This window comes from Rana temporaria, chromosome 2 (genome assembly GCF_905171775.1).
Source record: "Rana temporaria chromosome 2, aRanTem1.1, whole genome shotgun sequence".
Taxonomy (NCBI): domain Eukaryota; kingdom Metazoa; phylum Chordata; class Amphibia; order Anura; family Ranidae; genus Rana; species Rana temporaria.
In genome coordinates, this window is record NC_053490.1 from 427,742,704 (window position 1) to 427,760,181 (window position 17,478).

The following is a 17,478-nucleotide window of genomic DNA, read 5'->3' on the forward strand; positions in this document are numbered from 1 at the left end:
GAAAAATGGTCGTGTGTACGCTTTAACAAGGGGGAAAAAAAAGCTATGAGATGGGGAAAATTGGCAAAAGCAGCCCAAAGGGTGGCGCCATTCAAATGGAACTTCCCCTTTATAGTGCCGTTGTACGTCACCGCGCTTTGCTCAAGTATTTTTTTTTTTACAAACGTGTGTATGCAAGGCAGGCTTGAGAGGAATCATGACAAATCACGTCGAGAAAAACTTTGTTTTTTTGCATGACATGAATAACTGTCGGGTGTACGTGGCATTAATGTTATTGTGAGTAGTGAATAAGTCATATTAGGGCCATTAAAAGTGTAGTGGAGATGCCATTGCTGGTTCTTCCAGTGACAAGCCTTGACTCCAAGCATAAAGCTTTTCTGCTTCTTCCTCCCAGTCATCATCAGAAAACACTGCTTGGTTGAGGGTATTCTGTTTACCAAGAAACCGTCTCTGAGTGACATCTCCAGTATCTGTGAGATCCTAAAGAATTAGAGCTGCTGTTACTTTCAGTTTAATCCATTGTGCAGTTAACATAATTATTTTAGTGCTAAACCTATAGAACTTACAAATATGTATTAGATGCAATTTTCTGTGCTACAGAACATACTTTACTCTTCTTACCTGCTTGTTCCAACAAAGACTTCCTTTATGTCATCGAGATTTAACACTGCTGACTACCACTGCGATTCCAACGATTTTCTTGGTGTTTCATAAAAACAGTAGGGACTGCAACATCATCAATTGCTTTTTCAGCAAATGCATAGTACTTTGCAGAATTTTTAGGCAGGTGTGAAAAAAAATGCTGTAAATAAGACTGCTTTCAGAAATAGAAGTGCTAATAGTTTATTTTTATCAATTAACAAAATGGAAAGTAAATGAACAGAAGAGAAATCCAAATCAAATTAATATTTAGTGCGACTACCCTTTGCTCTCAAATTAGCATCAATTCCGCTAGGTGCACACAGCTTTTAAAAAAACTCGGTAGGTTGTTCCAAACATCTCGAAGAACTAACCACAGATCTTCTGTGGATGTAGGTTGCCTCAAATCCTTCTGTCTCTTAATATTATCCCAGGCAGATTCACTGATGTGGAGATCAGGGCTCTGAGGGGGCCAAACCATCACTTATATGACTCTTTATAGTTCCTAATGACATTGGATGTATGTTTATGGTAGTCCTGTTGCAGAATAATTTTGGGGCCATTTACACTCCCTGGAGGTATGGTATAATGGATATGTATTCACCTCTATTTTTCAGTATTGGGGACACTATTGATCCTGACTAAACTCCATTTGCACAAATGCAGCCCCAAACTTGCAAGGAACCTCCACCATGATTTACTGTTGCCTGCAGACACTCATTATTGTAACGCCCTTCAGCCCTTTGGTGAACAAACTGCCTCCTAGTACAGCCAACTATTTCAAATGTTAACTCGTCAGTCCAGAGCATTTGCTGCCATTATGTGCACCCCAATTCTTATGTATTTGTGCATAGCTGAGTCACTTAGCCTTGTTTCCACATTTGAATGTATGGCTTGTTGGCCAAAACTCTTTCAGGAGGACCACTTCTGGCCAGACTTCTCCAGGCAGTAGATGATGTACCTGGGTCCCAGTTCTGTACTGATGGCACTGCTGGACATCTTCCGATATCGAAGGGAAATAAGCATAATGTGGTTCATCTGCTGCATTAGGTTTCATTGGCTGACCATGTGTCTACTACGGTCCTCAATGTTGCCCAATCGATAGTGTCCTCAATGCTGAGAAGAAAAAGGAGTTCTGGAAGTGATGGTTTGGCCCCCCACATAGCTCTGATCTCAACATCATCAAGTCTAACTGGGATTTAAAAAAGAAACCGAAGTATTTGAGGCAGCCTACATCCACAGAAGATCTGTGGCTAGTTCACCAAGATGTTTGGAATAACTTACCTGTCGAGTTCCTTCAAAAACTGCATGCACAAGCACTGTGTACCTAGAGAAAATGATGCTGGTTTGAAGCCAAAGGGTAGTCACACCAAATATTGATTTGATTTGGATTTTTCTGATTCTTTTTCTGTTTACTCACATTTCATTTTGTAAATTGCTAAAAATAAACAATTATAATATATATTTTTTAAAGCATTCTTACTTTACGGCAATTTTTCACACCTGCCTAAAACTTTTGCACAGTACTATATATATTTGAAGTTTTAAACGTAAACCTTAAATTAAATATTTCAAGAAACCATACCAACCTATGCAACATCAACATTCAGATCAAGCACATTGAAGATTATTTTTACAGTTGTTTGTTTCCCACTGTGTTAATAGAACCAATTTACTTGAACATATTATGAAGGAAAGTATTGAGGACATTGATATAGCAGCAGATGATGTTTCTAGCTGTGGTTTCACTGCTTACGCTTTCCACTGTGGACACACTAACTCATGTGGTGTGCACAAGTCTTTGCATAACCCCTTCCCGACTAGCTGCCGCAGTTATACTGTGGCAGGTTAGCACTGCTGAGTAAGCTGTCGTTGCTGTACGTCTGCTCTTTAAGACGCTGTAGCAGACGCACATGCGCGCCCGCAGTGTGTCCCCAGAGCCGATGCGTGTACCCGGTGGGCACGATGACAGCTGGGCACTCACGATCACTCATGACAGAGCAAAAAAAAAAGATCCTGGTTCTGTCAGGAGAGAGGAGGCAGATCGTGTGTTCCTACCAAGTAGGAACAATGATCTCTCTCCTCCTCTAGTCAGCCACATTCCCCCCACAGTTAGAACACATCTAGGGAACATATTTAACCCCTTGATCGCCCCCTAGTGTTAATCCCTTCCCTGCCAGTGACATTTACACAGTAATCAGTGGCTATTTATAGCACTGATCACTGTATAAATGTCCATGGTCCCAAAAAAAATTCAAAAGTGTCCGATTTGTCCGCCACAATGTCACAGTCCCAATAACAATTTGCAGATTACCGTCATTACTAGTAAAAAATAAAAATAATAATAAAAATTCCATAAATCTATCCCCTATTTTGTAGATGATAACTTTTGCGTAAACCAAAACCAATCAATATACACTTATTGTGATTTTTTTACCAAAAATATGTAGAACAATACATATCGGCCTAAACTGATGTACACATTGTTTTTTTTGGGGGGGGGGGGGGGGTATTTATTATAGCAAAAAGTACAACATATTGTGTCTTTTTCTAAATTGTCTAAATTTTTTTGTTTATAGCGCAAAAAAAGAAAAACTACAGAGATGATCAAATACCACCAAAAGAAAGCTCTATTTGTGGGGGAAAAGGGACATACATTTTGTAAGGGTACAATATCGCACAACCACGCAATTGTCAGTTAAAGCTACGCAGTGCCATATCGCAAAAATGGCCTGGTCAGGAAGGGGGCAAATACTGCCGGAGCTGAAGTCATTAACGCCACCTGATTTTACACAGTCAAAACAGGCCACTATGGGTACTAAGAAACTGCTGAAGTCTAAAAATACTTTTCCCATAAACACACATAGATTTTGCAATTTATGAGGACTGGGTCAACCCAGAAAAGGTTTATGCTCCTCCTAAGCCTTTTACTGAGATCCAGTCTATGAAAAAGGATTTTTAAAAAGAAATGGACTATTTCAGTAGTGGGTGCTATCATTTCAGTTCTCAATAAACACTTTACAGTTCCTATTGAGGGTGTTCACTATGATAGTGTCACTAAATCCACATCGGAAAAAAAATATTACTAACGGTGTATTACAGCCCTCAAAATATCCATTTGCCTGCTCGCATTTTGCAAGTGGAATTTGAGGAGTGAGGGGGCGAGCACAGGCGGTAGGCGGGGTTGAATGGGAGTCCTTCTCCCAGCGATCGCGGAGGGGAAGAGAGAGGAGAGCCACCCGGATGATGAGAGCGTGGGCAACACAGTGATAACAGCTTTCATTTCAATTGCTGTATGTTCCCCGCACTCGCTGTCACATACAGCCCCGCATCCTGGCCAGGAACTTTGATAGACAGATTACCCGTTTAGTCCCAGGATGGGTGATCTGTCTATCAAAGTTCCCCAGCCAGGAGGCAGGGCTGTATGTGACGGTGAGCAGCGGGAACATACAGCAATTGAATTGAAAGCTGTTATCACTGTGTTCCCCGCGCTCTGATCATCCGGGCGGCTCTCCTGTTCCTCGCATCTCTTCCCCTGCAACTTAACAACCACAGCCCCCTTTTTCAAGACAGAGTCTATTTTTGTTTTACGTGGTGGTCCATTTAGAGGGGACCTTGCTTCCCATGCCACTATAGCCAGGTTGATCAGACAACTCACTTCCAGGGCCTATGCCCTTAAGTAAAAGGTTCCTCCCTTTCCCATCAGAGCCCATTCCACTAGGGCTGTTGGCGTCTCTCAGGTTTTTTAGCATCAAGCATCTATATTGGAGATTTACAAGGCTGTCAACTGTTGCGGTGTTCACACATTTTCCAAGTTGTACCATGTGGATGTTCAGGCCTCAGTTAATGTGAGCTGTGGCCACAAGTTGCTTCAAGCTAGTTAGCAAAGTATTATGTTCAGATTGTTAAACACGTGTGTTTCTTGTGGGCCTGTTGGCCTTGCATACACACGGTCACATAAACTCCGGTGAACTTTTGACTGCCAAGAACGCGGTAAAGTAAAAGACTACGACGAGCTGACAAAATGAAGTTTTATGCTTCCGAGCTTGCTTCGAATTGTTTCCGAGCATGCAGTTTTTTTTCCCCATCGGAAAAGCATACAGATGAACAGTTTCCCCGCCAGGATTTTTTCCTGATGGGAAAAAATAGATCCTGCTCTCTTTTTTTGTCCGGCAGTTTTCCCGTCGGAAAAACTGCGATGAAGCATACACACAGCCAGGATTCCCGGCCAAAAGCTCTCATCGCAGGTTTTCCGATGGAAAAAACGGTCTTGTGTACGAGGCATAAGAGGCCTAAAGGCTGCCTGAAAATTGTAAGGGTAATTCCTTCCATACCTACCCAAAGCACTTAAAGTGAAAGTTTAGGCAAAAACTAACAAACTCTAATCCTATTCTATGTCACATTCTAAGTCTAATCTATCTAGCCCTGTAAAGCAAAAATCACTGTCTCCAGCGGCGGATGCTGTGTGCTGGAGAGAACCAACAAATGCTGGGAAGTGACGTCACCCATAAAATTACCATGGGTGTCAGTTGCCTATCCTCACACGCCTACACTGTAAAGCCACCGCTGAAAGCTCAGTGTGGGACTGGACCATAGCGGCTTCGGAACAGGTAAGTACAGCGATTTTTGCTTTACAGGACTAGATAGATTAGACTTAAAATGTGGCATAGAGTAGGATTAGAGTTCGTTATCTTTTGCCTAAACTTCCACTTTAAGATTTCTATTGCAACACATTGACTCTACCAACCAGAAAGTAAAGAGAGTTAAAGTGGAACTCTTTCAATCAACATTTACTTATTTTAATCCTTATGCTGCTAGCATAGTAAATAGATAAGAACGTATATCATATTTGTTTTACACATATATATTTGTTCAGTTACTTCATGGTTTCTGGCCCAGGCAAACAGTGTCATACATCCCAGGAGTCTTCAAGAGGGGAGGATGAGTTTCCTCCCATAAGCTCACCCTCCTGTCTGCACGCCCGAGCTTAGGGCAAATGGATTCCAGGAAGTAAATGCTACACGAAATCACCTGCCCTTACTCAAGATGGCCATGGCCAGAAAAAAGTTTACACTCTGGTTTCTCTTCAGAACGAACAAATCGAGATGAAGAGATCCGCATTACTACCTTCGGGAAGTAGATGCGAGAGCCTTTGTAAAGGCTAAGAGCGAAGACGTCGAGGAACAAGGAAGGAAGCCGCCGAAGAACTCCCGAAGCGACTTCCAGACTTCTCGAAGATGGGGAAAAGCCAGAAGAAGACTGAAAAAGTGACTGATGAGACGAAGGAGACCGAAGAGATGATGAGGAAGAACCCTGCCCCAGCCACTTCCTCCGAGGTCCCCGAGAATGTCTCCGCCTCAACCTCCACCTCCATCCCGGCCGGCGCCAGCCAACCGAGACCAGCGAAGCCGAAATTTCCTGCAGACGGGCTGCCAACCTTGGAGCCCTGGATGAAGCAGACGGTCGTGCTGCAGCTGAAAGAGGTGAACGGAAGAGTCCCTGACATGACCTCGGAGATCTTCGGAAAGAAGATGATCCTGGAGCAGGGCTTCAGCAAAGCGGAGACGCTTTCGGTGCAGTCCTTCGCAAGAGGGATCTTCTACATCACTTTCGGGTCTTTCCAAGTCTGCAGACGATACTGGGAGATGGTGAAGACCAGTGGCCCTGAATCCCCTTTTCGGAAGTTCGTTGCGAACTGCCCTATAACACAGGACGAGAAGTGGGTGACGGTTGCCATGCGGAATCCCCATACCCAAAGCAGAGACATAACCACCTACCTACAGAGGTTTTGCACCGTGGTAAAGGACCCAGTCCGAATCCTTGATGTCAACGGCTTCTGGATTGGGAAGTGGTCTGTGCTATGCAAGCTCAGGAAAGACCGTTCGGGGGACTTACAGCACCTGCAGGCGTGCTTCTCGCTAGGATCATCTGCAGGACACCTTTTCTACTCCGGGATACCCTACAACTGCAACAGATGTGGCCGTCCCGGACACATGGGAAAGGAGTGTACAGAACTTGCTTGCAAGATCTGTCGGGTTACAGGCCACGAGACCAAGGACTGTCCTAGGCCCAAAGCCTGCAACCTCTGCGGATTGCCAGAGCACACCTTCAGGCACTGCCCCCAAAGGACCCGGACCTATGCTGGAGCCCTGATCCAGGGTAAACCAGCCTCCAGCTCTGGGAAGAAGCCGACCGAAAGCAAACCAAAAGAGCCTCGGAAGGCCACAGGTAAGTATACCCCTGCCCCAGCCCCTGCCCCTGCCCCTGTCCTTGTCCTTGCCCCTGTCCCCGTCCCTGTCCACGTCCCCTCCTCTGTCCCCTCCTCTGTCCCACCCCCACCCACCCCCTCTGGCTCAGAGGAGACCCTTCCTGCCCCACCGCCCACCCCAGACCTGTCCTCCATGGAGGACTTCCCCGCCCTCCCCCCCTTCCACCCCTGCCAGTGGCCAAACAGGAGGCCGGAAACGGAAGCCTGTGAGCCCATTGGCAGAACAACCCGCCACCTCCACCAAACGGCCCAACGGGGTCCAGCACGAAAGCGCTGGACCAGGGCAAGTAGTGGAGGACCTGGAGTCTGCAGGTGAGGAAGGCGAGGAGGAGAATATGGCCGACTATGTGCCTATCCCCACCGCCAACTTCACTGAGACAGTTGAGGAAGTCCTGGAGGAACTGGGCATAACCCAGTACCCAGAACAGGCAGCTGTGGAGATGGAGGAGCCACCCGCCCCCTTCGGGGAGGTAAGTTCGGCCCCTTGCTAACTAGACCTCATACCCCTTTTTCATTATGGCTGAGATCTCAATCTTTTCCATTAATGTGAGGAGTATCAAGGATACCTCTAGAATGCGAACGGCGCTGACTTTTCTTTCAACTCATCAGAGTGATGTTTACATGCTCCAGGAGTGCGGTCTTCCTCCTTTGAGAAGGTACAGTCATCTGACCTCTCAGTGGACCCTCGGTCCCTCCTACTGGTCCGGGGGTGGCAATTGCAGGAATGCAGGGGTAGCCATTCTTATCAGGGGGGGACGCTTCACGGTTGACTCCATCCATGAGCTTGTCTGTGGCCGTCTTTTGGTCATAGATGGCTCGTGGGCGGGAGAGCCAATTAGGCTCATCAACGTGTACGCCCCCCCAGATACGAATGCGCGCCTGGAACTTTTCCAGACCCTGCGGATGCAACTTGTCACCACCAGAGCAGTAGTGATCGGCGGTGATTTTAACTGTCCGATAGAGGAGGATGGCCGCAGTTCTAGCATATACGCAAAACTTGATGCTACTTCTAAACTGCTCAAGGAGATGATCTCGGAGGCATCCTTACGGGACGCCGTGGGATCCATAGGGCAAGGTACCGTGAATTATTCATGGTGCCGACCCGATGGATCTGTGCGTTCCAGGATTGACTTCGTGCTCACTTCAAGAGCAGTCAAGCATCGTGAGTTCTTCATGATCCCCTGCTTTTTCTCTGACCACAGGGCCATTCACTTTCGGGGTGAACTGGGCGAGAGCTTTGCTCACGGACCAGGTTCCTGGAAGCTGAATACCACCCTGCTGGAAAATGAGGAATTGATGGGGGAACTCCGGGAGGCCTATGCCTCTTGGACGGAGGAAAAGAGATTCTTCGGAATGGTAAGTGATTGGTGGGAGGTTGTGAAAGTTAAGCTGCGCAGCTTCTTTCAGGCAAGGGGACGACAGCAAGTGTGTGCAAGGAAGAAGGAACTCAGGAGACTGCAACGTGAGTTGCAGTCCCTGCAGGACCTTCACCACTGCGGCTGGGACGTTAGGCAGGACCTGGAGGACACCAAGAAGAGCCTGAAAGGGTACTTTGAGGAAGAATCCAGGCACATTGTCTTCCGTGCCAAGGTGGAGAATCTTGAGAAAGGTGAGAAGTGTAACTCTTTCTTTTTCAGGAAACTCCATTCAGGACACACTCCCTTGTCTGAACTGCGTGACGAGACCGGAACTCTCCAGAAGGGGAAGGAGGCTGTAATGCAAGTAGTTGAAGACTACTACACCAACCTCTACTCCCCGAAAGAAACGGACTCGGAGGCAGCCGACAGGTTCCTGTCAGGTATCACTAACCAAATTGATCCTGCAGGTTCATCGATCGTCAACGCCCCCCTGGTGTTGGAGGAGCTGCACTCTGCCGCTAAATCCTTTAGGCGGGGCAGGACCCCGGGCTGCGATGGTCTCCCAGTTGAGCTCTATGTAGCCCTGTGGGACCTCGTGGGCCCGGACCTGCTCGAGCTGTACGAGGAGATGGTGGTGGAGGGCAGAATGCCTCCTTCACTGAGAGAGGGGATGATCACGATTTTGTATAAGCGCAAAGGGGAGAGATCGGACCTGAAACATTGGCGTCCGATCTCTCTTTTGAACGTGGACTACAAAATCCTTGCCAAGGTTTTGGCCAACAGGCTGAAATCTGTCATCGGACAGATCATCCACCCGGATCAAACTTGTGGCATTCCTGGCAGAAGGATTGCAGACAGCCTCGGGCTTGTCAGGGACACGGTCCAGTACATCCAGGACCGCCGTGTGCACGCGGCCCTGGTCAGTCTTGACCAGGAGAAGGCCTTTGACCGTGTCTCCCATGAGTTCATGTGCAGAACCCTGCGCAGGCTTGGTCTTGGGGAACTGTTTTGTTCGTATGTGAATGTAATGTATAAAGACATTTGTAGTTTGGTGCTGGTAAATGGTTGGAAAACTGACCCCTTCGAGGTTCTCTCGGGGGTCAGACAAGGCTGCCCTCTCTCACCTCTGCTTTTTGTTTGCTGTATAGAGCTATTCGCCCAAAGCATCAGACGGAACCCAGAGATCAGAGGGATTACCGCACCAGGACCGGAAAGACGGGAGGTCAAGTGCTCGCTCTACATGGATGACGTGACGGTGTTCTGTGCCGACCAGCGCTCCATCGACACACTCGTCCAGACGTGCGAGGACTTCGGCCAAGCTTCGGGGGCAAAAGTCAACTGCGGGAAGTCGGAAGTCATGCTCTTCGGAAAGTGGTTCCTGCCTTCTTCTGCACCCATACCGTTCAGCCTCAAAGCGGATTTCATCAAAATTCTTGGAGTCTGGTTTGGAGCGGAGGGCGCAGCCCTGAAGTCCTGGGAGGAAAGACTGGCTAAGATGAGACAGAAGTTTGGACTTTGGAGCAACAGAGTACTTACCATCGAAGGGAAAACACTGGTACTCCGCAGCGAGATTCTCCCTGTGTTGCAGTACCTCGCCCAGGCCTGGCCCCCCCGGGACAACACCTGCAAGGTCATCACCAGGGCGGTGTTTCACTTCATCTGGGGCTCCAAAATGGACAGAGTAAAGCGGACTGTTATGTTCAAGGAACCTCTCAAGGGCGGTAAGGGCGTGCCTGACATCGCCACATTACTGAGGGTGTTCTTTGCCTGTAACTGCATCCGCAGGACTTTGGTTGACAGAACTGTGGACTCTGGCGGTAACTCCATGTCCCGTTTTTTCCTCCTGCCTCTTTGGAGGTCTCTTGGATGGGACAAATGGGACAGTTCCGTCCCCTACAACTGGGACCCTCCATGGTATTACTTGGATACTTTCAAGTTCATCAAGGAGCTGGGGCTGCATGGAGTTAAGCCTGACTTGTGGAAGCCAAAAACTATCTACAAGTTGATCAGAGCATCGGACATCTTGGAGTCGATTCCAGGCCTCCCTTCAGCCACTTGCAAAGTGGTTTGGAGGAATGTTTCTTCAAAGAGACTCATCAACAGGCACAAAGATCAGGCATGGATGGCAATCCAAGGGGGATTGCTGCTCAGGACATTCTTGCATGCCAGACACCTGGGCAGATACACGCACTGCCCCTTTTGCATCATCCAGGAGGAAACATCTCATCATGTTTTCTGGGAGTGCCCCTTTGCACAGGGCCTGTTGACGGCCTTGGAACCTGAACTTAAAGACTTTGTACCACAGACTGCTATTACACACTTTGGTGTGTTAAACGGACTCTTCTGTGGAACTCATTCACAGGAGGACATTGACAGTGCCTGGCGGGTGCTGTGTTGCTTTAAAGACGCTTTATGGTACGCCAGGAACCGCCGCGTACACCACCGGCAGAGGATGTCCATTGAGGACTGTCGCAGACTGACCCTCAGTCTGCTGAGAGACTATACCTTGAGGGACTTTAAGGAGGAAGAGGACGTCTGAAGATTTCCCCTTCCCCCTGACATTGACATTTCTTGACACGTTTTTTTGAACTACTGTTTTCAGGGTAATGCGGCGTCATGCACGATGTGATGTTTCGGGGTTTTCACAACTCTGCGCAACACATCAGGCATCATACCGCAGAATGGGTTGAATGAATGTAATTTAATAGTATGCTTGCAACTGTATTGATATGTAGTGTATTTATGCGCTGCGTCGCAGTACAGAGAATGTACCCTGTCAAAAGTATTTGATTTTTGTATATTTGCTTTGCAAAATAAACTTAAATATTGCCATGGCCAGAAATGCTAGGGGTGGTTGTTTCAAAGTGATTTCTTAGCAAAAGAAAGCTTGAAGACATAGTTGCATGGGGGAGTTTGCTTTGAATATTAACAATAACTTAAATAGCATTTTTAGTTTGTGGTGCTTATACGTAGTTCCACTTTAAATTCTCTGCTTGAGAATTTATGTGAGTTTGGTTACAGCTTAAGATAAAACATTTAATTGAGATGTCCAATCACTTTAAAATTTCCAAATCATATTTGATGCTACTTATATAAAAATGAATTTTTTTTTACCTGTCCCTCATTTCCTAGGCCATAAACTCGTTTCATCTTTTGAACTTTTAGCCGAGCCTTATGTGATCTCCGCGATGTATTTCTGGGGGCCACAGAGTAGTGAGATGAGAGGTAAGCGGAGATTGCCGATGATGGAGGTGGCGCCGGGGATCTACAGCATACAGCAGTTTAGCTGGTCAGTAAATCATTCATAAGATAAATAAATACTTTATGTTCAAACATTTCTAAACACCTGACTATTAAACCTTAAAGTGGATGTTAATCCGATTCATGAAATTCGACCTGGGCACATATACAATGCCTTGCAAAAGTTTTCACCCCCTTTGGCATTTTCCGTGTTTTGTTGCCTCACAACCTGGAATTAACATGGATTGTTTGAGGATTTGCATAATTTAATTTACAGAACATGCCCACAACTTTAAAGATGCTTTTATTTTTATTGTGAAGCAAACAACAACAAATAGGACATGATAACAGAAAAAGTCAATGTGCATAACTATTCACCCCCCTAAAGTCAATACTTTGTAGAGCCACCTTTTGCGGCTATCACAACTGGAAGTTGCTTTGGATAAGTCTCTATGAGCTTGCCACATCTTACTACTGGGGTTTTTGCCCATTCCTCCTTGTAATACTGCTCCAGCTCCTTCAAGTTGGATGGTTTGTACTTGTGAATAGCAATCTTTAAGTCTGACCACAAATTTTCTATTGGATTGAGGTCTGGGCTTTGACTAGGCCATACCAACACATTTACATATTTCCTCTTAAACCACTCAAGTGTTGCTTTAGCAGTGTGTTTGGGGTCATTGTCCTGCTGGAATGTGAACCTCTGTCCTAGCCTCAAATCACTCAGAAAGTGATACAGGTTTTGCTCAAGAATATCCCTGTATTTAGCACCATCCATCTTTCTCTCAACTCTGACCAGTTTCCCAGTCCTGACTGCTGAAAAACTTTCCCACAGCATAATGCTGCCACCACGTTTCACTGTGGGGATTGTGTTCTTTGGGTGATGCGATGTGTTGGGTTTGCGCCAGACATAGCGTTTTCTTTGATCTCTTTTAGTCTCATCAGACCAGAGCACCTTCCTCCATACATTTTGGGAGTCTTCCACATGCCTTTTTGCAAAACTCAAAACGTGCCATTTTGTTTTTGGCTGAAGGTAATGGCTTTCTTCTGGCCACTCTTTCATAAAACCCAACTCTATGGAGTGTACGGATTATGGTCATCCTATGTACAGATACTCCAGGCTCTTCTGTGGAATTCTGCAGCCACTCCAGGCTTACCTTAGGTCTCTGTGCTGCCTCTCTGATTAATGCCATCCTTGCCCAGTCCGTGTGTTTTGGTGTGCGGCCGTCTCTTGGCAGGTTCACTGTTGTGCCATGTTCCATTTGGTAATGATAAATTTGATGGTGCTTCAAGGGATCATCAAAGATTTGGATATTTTTTTTATAACCTAACCCTGACTTGTACTTCTCAACAACATTGTCCCTTACTTGTTTGGAGAGTTCCTAGGTCTTCATGGCAGTGTTTGGTTAGTGGTGCCTCTTGCTTAGGTGTTGCAGCCTCTGTTTTTTTTTTAAAAAGGTGTGTGTATATAATGACAGATCATGTGACACATAGATTGCACACAGGTGGACATCATTTCACTAACTATGTGACTTCTGAAGGTAATTGGTTGCACCAGAGCTTTTGATGGGCTTCATAACAAAGGGGGTGAATACATACGCACATGCCAATTATCATTTTTTTTTTTCTGAAAAACAGTTTTTGTATATATTTTTCTAATTTTACTTCACCAACTTAGACTATTGTGTTCTGATCCATCACATATAATTCAGATGATAAAAACATTAAACTTAAGGCTGTAAGGTAACAAAATAGGTAAAAAGCCGGGGGGTGAATACTTTTGCAAGGCACTGTATCTGCGGTGTTTACTTATCTCTTTCCAAAGCCCTAAGTCTTGTGTCTTTTTTTGCTGCTCTGTTCCTCTGTTATCAGCATGAGAACTTCTGACAAGTTCTCCGACACGGGAGATAAAGGTAGCTGAAAATTTGTGTTGGGGAGATTGCTATAAATAGATTAGCAGAGAGTTTGTCTATTCCCAGCACAGCTCTGCAAGTTTCTTCGTCCCTTTGCCTATGTGGAGAAGGTGTGTACCTTTCCTCCAATCAGCTGTCACACAGTGTATGCGCAGACTCCCCTCCCGCTTCTGAAAGGGGAAGTTAAAATTCTAACAAGATGTTCACTTTCTAAATAATATAGAAAGCTAAAGACTGCAGATATACACGTAAAACGTATGTGGGAAATTTGTTTCATCCCTGTGTATCATCTGAGGCTGTTCACTTCACTGGGTATATGTGAGGGTTTACATCCACTTTAATGAGCGTGTTGGACATCCATTAAACATGGAAATTAATATGGATTTGCCAATCATTACCTTTTTTAGATCTAACAGTCTCCATTCTTTTGAGAAGCCTTTCTACACGAATTTGGAGCATTTCTGTGGAAATTTATGTCCATAACTAGCACAGAAAACTAGCATTTGTGAGGTCAAGGCTCAATGTTCGAGAGGAATGCCTGGTTTGAAGTTAGCATTCCAACTCATCCCAAAGGTGTTCAATAATGTTGAGATCAGGGCATTGTGCAAATCACTTGGGTCCCTCCACACCAACTCATCAGACCATGTGTTCATGGACTTGCACACAGGGGAGCTGGCAACAGGGCTTTTTTAATGTTCATTCATTCAATAGCATTACATTTGATGACCAACTCTTTTTGCTGCTGGTGTTCTATCGAAATGTGCCCTCCGTCGAAGTGTCCACGCATGCACAGGATTGAGCCGCACTCCAGCTGATTTGGTGATAAGCTGGAGTGACCATGACGCATGTGCACATCAGAGGAGGCATTTTTCGTCGGGAAAGAGAATGTCACGGACACTATTAAAGGCTATTCACAGAGCGGAGGGACACCGTAGTTCTCATATTGTGCCTTGCTCTTGCGGGGCGGGGTTTCAGTATGCTCAATGTCGCCTTTTGTCAGTGTTGCACGGCGGCTTTAATGTCTTGATCGGCGCCTGTTGCCTGTGTCCAAGGGCGGATTGCAACACAGACAAAACCTGCCCTTCAACACAGATACAAGCCGCCCTGCAACAGCGAGGCATAATGTAACAACTACGGTGTCCCCCTCCCCTCTGTGAATAGCTTTGAATAGTGTCTGTGACATTCTCTCTCCCATCGAAAAATGCCTCCTGTGATGTGCACATGCGCCATGGCCACATCACTCCAGCTGATCGGTAAATCAGCTGGAGTGCGGCTCCGTCCTGCGCATCAAGAGAACACCGGCTCCCAGGTCAGTGTTGTCTCATGATACTGGAAGCTGACAGTGTACACACACAAGATCTGACACTTCTTGAAATGCAGGGGAACCCTACAAAATTTACAGATCTCCATACATTAAATAAATAAAAACATTTTTGTTGCCGATTGTAAGTAGATATTATTATTATCTATTTCTGCAAGTGTTTCAAATTAAAAGTCCAGTATGGTGACATAATTTTTTAATCTGATACTAATCATTTTGACTGTTTTGTTTGTTAAATATAGTGGAGGAGCAAACTATGAAAAGGCATTACATAGAATTTACTAGCTGCATTCTCGAAGGCCAGGTTCACACTGGTGTGCTGCTATTTGGCTGCAGCTCGGTTGTATGTTGCGCGGTTTGCATGAGTCTCGCGATCCCATAGACTTCTATTAGGTCACACATTTTTGCTGTGTTTTCCGAAGGTGCACCAAAGATGCACTACAAAGAACTTTTGCATTAAAAAAAATGCGGCAAAAACATGCAACCTGATTGAAGTCTACGGGATTGTGGGTAAAACAAACAAAAGCCGCACATACACCCTCTGTATCAGTGTGAACCCGACCTAGCTACAAATCTGTAATACTTGATACAGACTGTAAATTAAAGTAGAACTATAGGCAAAACCTTTTTTTGTGGGGGGGGGGGGGGGATAGAGAAAGAGAGGGTTATAATCCCTGTCAGTTTTTTTTTTTTTTGCCATCTATGTCCCATTGCGAATATTTCCATTCACTTGCAAAGCCAAACTGGAAGTGAGAGAAAATTCTTGTAAAAGATTTTCTTTTACTTTCACTTTCAATGATAATGGTGAACAGGACAAATAGAGAGGGTGAATCTCGTTAATGGAAGCAAAGACCGCAATAAAAATTGACAGGTGTTCTAGTCCTTCTCCATTCTGTCCAAAAATAAAAGTTGTGTATTTAGTTACACTTTAAGTGCTAGTTCACACCAGATGCAGTTCCGTTCAGTTCCGTGTGCATTTTTTCTGCATTAAAAAATGCATGCATAGTGTTTTCCATGTATTCCAATGGCTCTAGTTCACACCAGTGCAGTCAGTTTAGCCTCGTACACACGACCGGTTTTCCCGGCAGGAAAACTGCCAGGAGAGTATTTGGCTGGGAATCCCGGTCGTGTGTATGCTCCCTAGCAGTTTTTTAATCAGGAAAACAGCCGAGAATACAGACGGGAAAATAGAGAACCCTGCTCTGTATTTTCCTGTCGGGATTCCCGGCAGAGTGTTTCCCGCCGAGAAAACCGGTCGTCTGTATTCTTACCTGTCCCAGGTAAACCTGCACATGCTCGATAAGAGTTTGACGCATGCGTGGTAGCATACAAGTTTACTGTGGGGTGTAGCAAGATGGCGGCGACGGCATCGAATGTGACGAGCGCCGGCTCGTCGTAGCTGATGATCTCACTGCGTTCTTGCCATTTAAAAGAACGGCGGTTCTTTTGAATGGCCGTCTGTATGTACGGCTTTGCAAGACAAGCTTGCCAGGAATCCCGTCAGGAAAACCAACGTTTTTTTCCTGACGGGATTCCCGGCCGTGTGTACAGGGCCTTCACTGCACCGAACTGCATCTGGTGTAATCTGGCCCTTATACTTTTGAAAAATATTACATTGAAAAATTGTGACAACCTGTATTGTGTGATCGCACTGATCTGTCTCTGCTGTATGTCCTCAGTTCTGGGGATCTGAAGAAGCAACTTAATTTCATCTTTAAGTCTGTCTGAAATGGTCCCAGACTCTGCATAATTTACTATGTCATACATAATTGTTGTTCGAGGCATGTTTTTCAGTGACAATCTTCTCCAGCAATTATCCCGGCCTCCAAGGTGTGCTGGCATCTCATCGAGGTGGCTTATGTACTAAAAGCATAAATTAAATATGTCAGTAATTTGAAATATCATTCCATCTTGTTATTTACATCATTTCTTCACAAGCCATTTTGCAGACCTGCAATCAGTTAAGATTTTATAATCACCAGGAATTTTACATTTTCTTTTTCTAATTTCTGGTAACTAACTGCCTCTCCCAGAGTATTGCACAGAGCTTGGGGTCAGACTGCTTCATGGTATATGGTATTGCTATTAAAGCTGCTTGGTCCTTTAGGTTTACTGTACTGTTACATCTCTGCTAGAAAACAAGTACAGATATATTATATTTGTGTCAATGCTAGGCTTACCATCAATACCAATGTCTCTCAGAGTCTCTACCCGTATACCAGGTACGTGCGGTGAGGTCAGTGGCTGGCGAGGCTCTGGCTAGTATCAGAGCCAGATACACACAGGATACATACGCCCCAATCGTTAGAGCAAGAGCAATAATTCTGGCACTAGAGCTCCTCTGTAACTCTAAACATATAACCTGTAAAATATTTTTTTTTTTATAGAAAATTACTTAGAAACACACTAGAGAATAAAATGGCGGGTGTCGCAATACTTTATTTTACACCGTACTTGCGCAGCGGTCTTAGAAGCGCACTTTTTTTGGAAATAATACACTTTTTTGAATAAAAAAAATAAGACAACAATAAAGTTAGCGCAATTTTTTTTTTATTGTGAAAGAAGATGTTACGCCGAGTAAATTGATTCCCAACATGTCAAGCTTCAAAATTGTGCCCGCTCGTGGAATGGCGACAAACTTTTACCCTTAAAAATCTAAAGAAATTCTACAGGTTGGATGTTTTGGGTTACAGAGAAGGTCCAGGGCTAGAATTATTGCTCTCGCTCTAACGATTGCAGTGA

At 45.3% G+C, this 17,478-nt stretch overlaps 1 protein-coding gene across 4 annotated transcripts in view; it reads right to left on the reverse strand.

Moving 5' to 3' along the window:
- Positions 1–209: 209 nt before the first annotated feature.
- C2HXorf58 (chromosome 2 CXorf58 homolog) overlaps positions 210–17,478 on the reverse strand; it is a 37,877-nt gene continuing 20,608 nt past the window's right edge. For all 4 annotated transcript variants that reach the window (XM_040338261.1, XM_040338259.1, XM_040338260.1 and 1 more), the window contains 3 exons: positions 16,370–16,599; positions 11,380–11,530; positions 210–480 (listed from right to left, as the gene is read on the reverse strand). In XM_040338261.1, the coding sequence (XP_040194195.1) occupies positions 307–480; positions 11,380–11,530; positions 16,370–16,599 (555 nt within the window). In that variant the 3' untranslated portion in view covers positions 210–306. The remainder of the gene's footprint in view (positions 481–11,379; positions 11,531–16,369; positions 16,600–17,478) is intronic.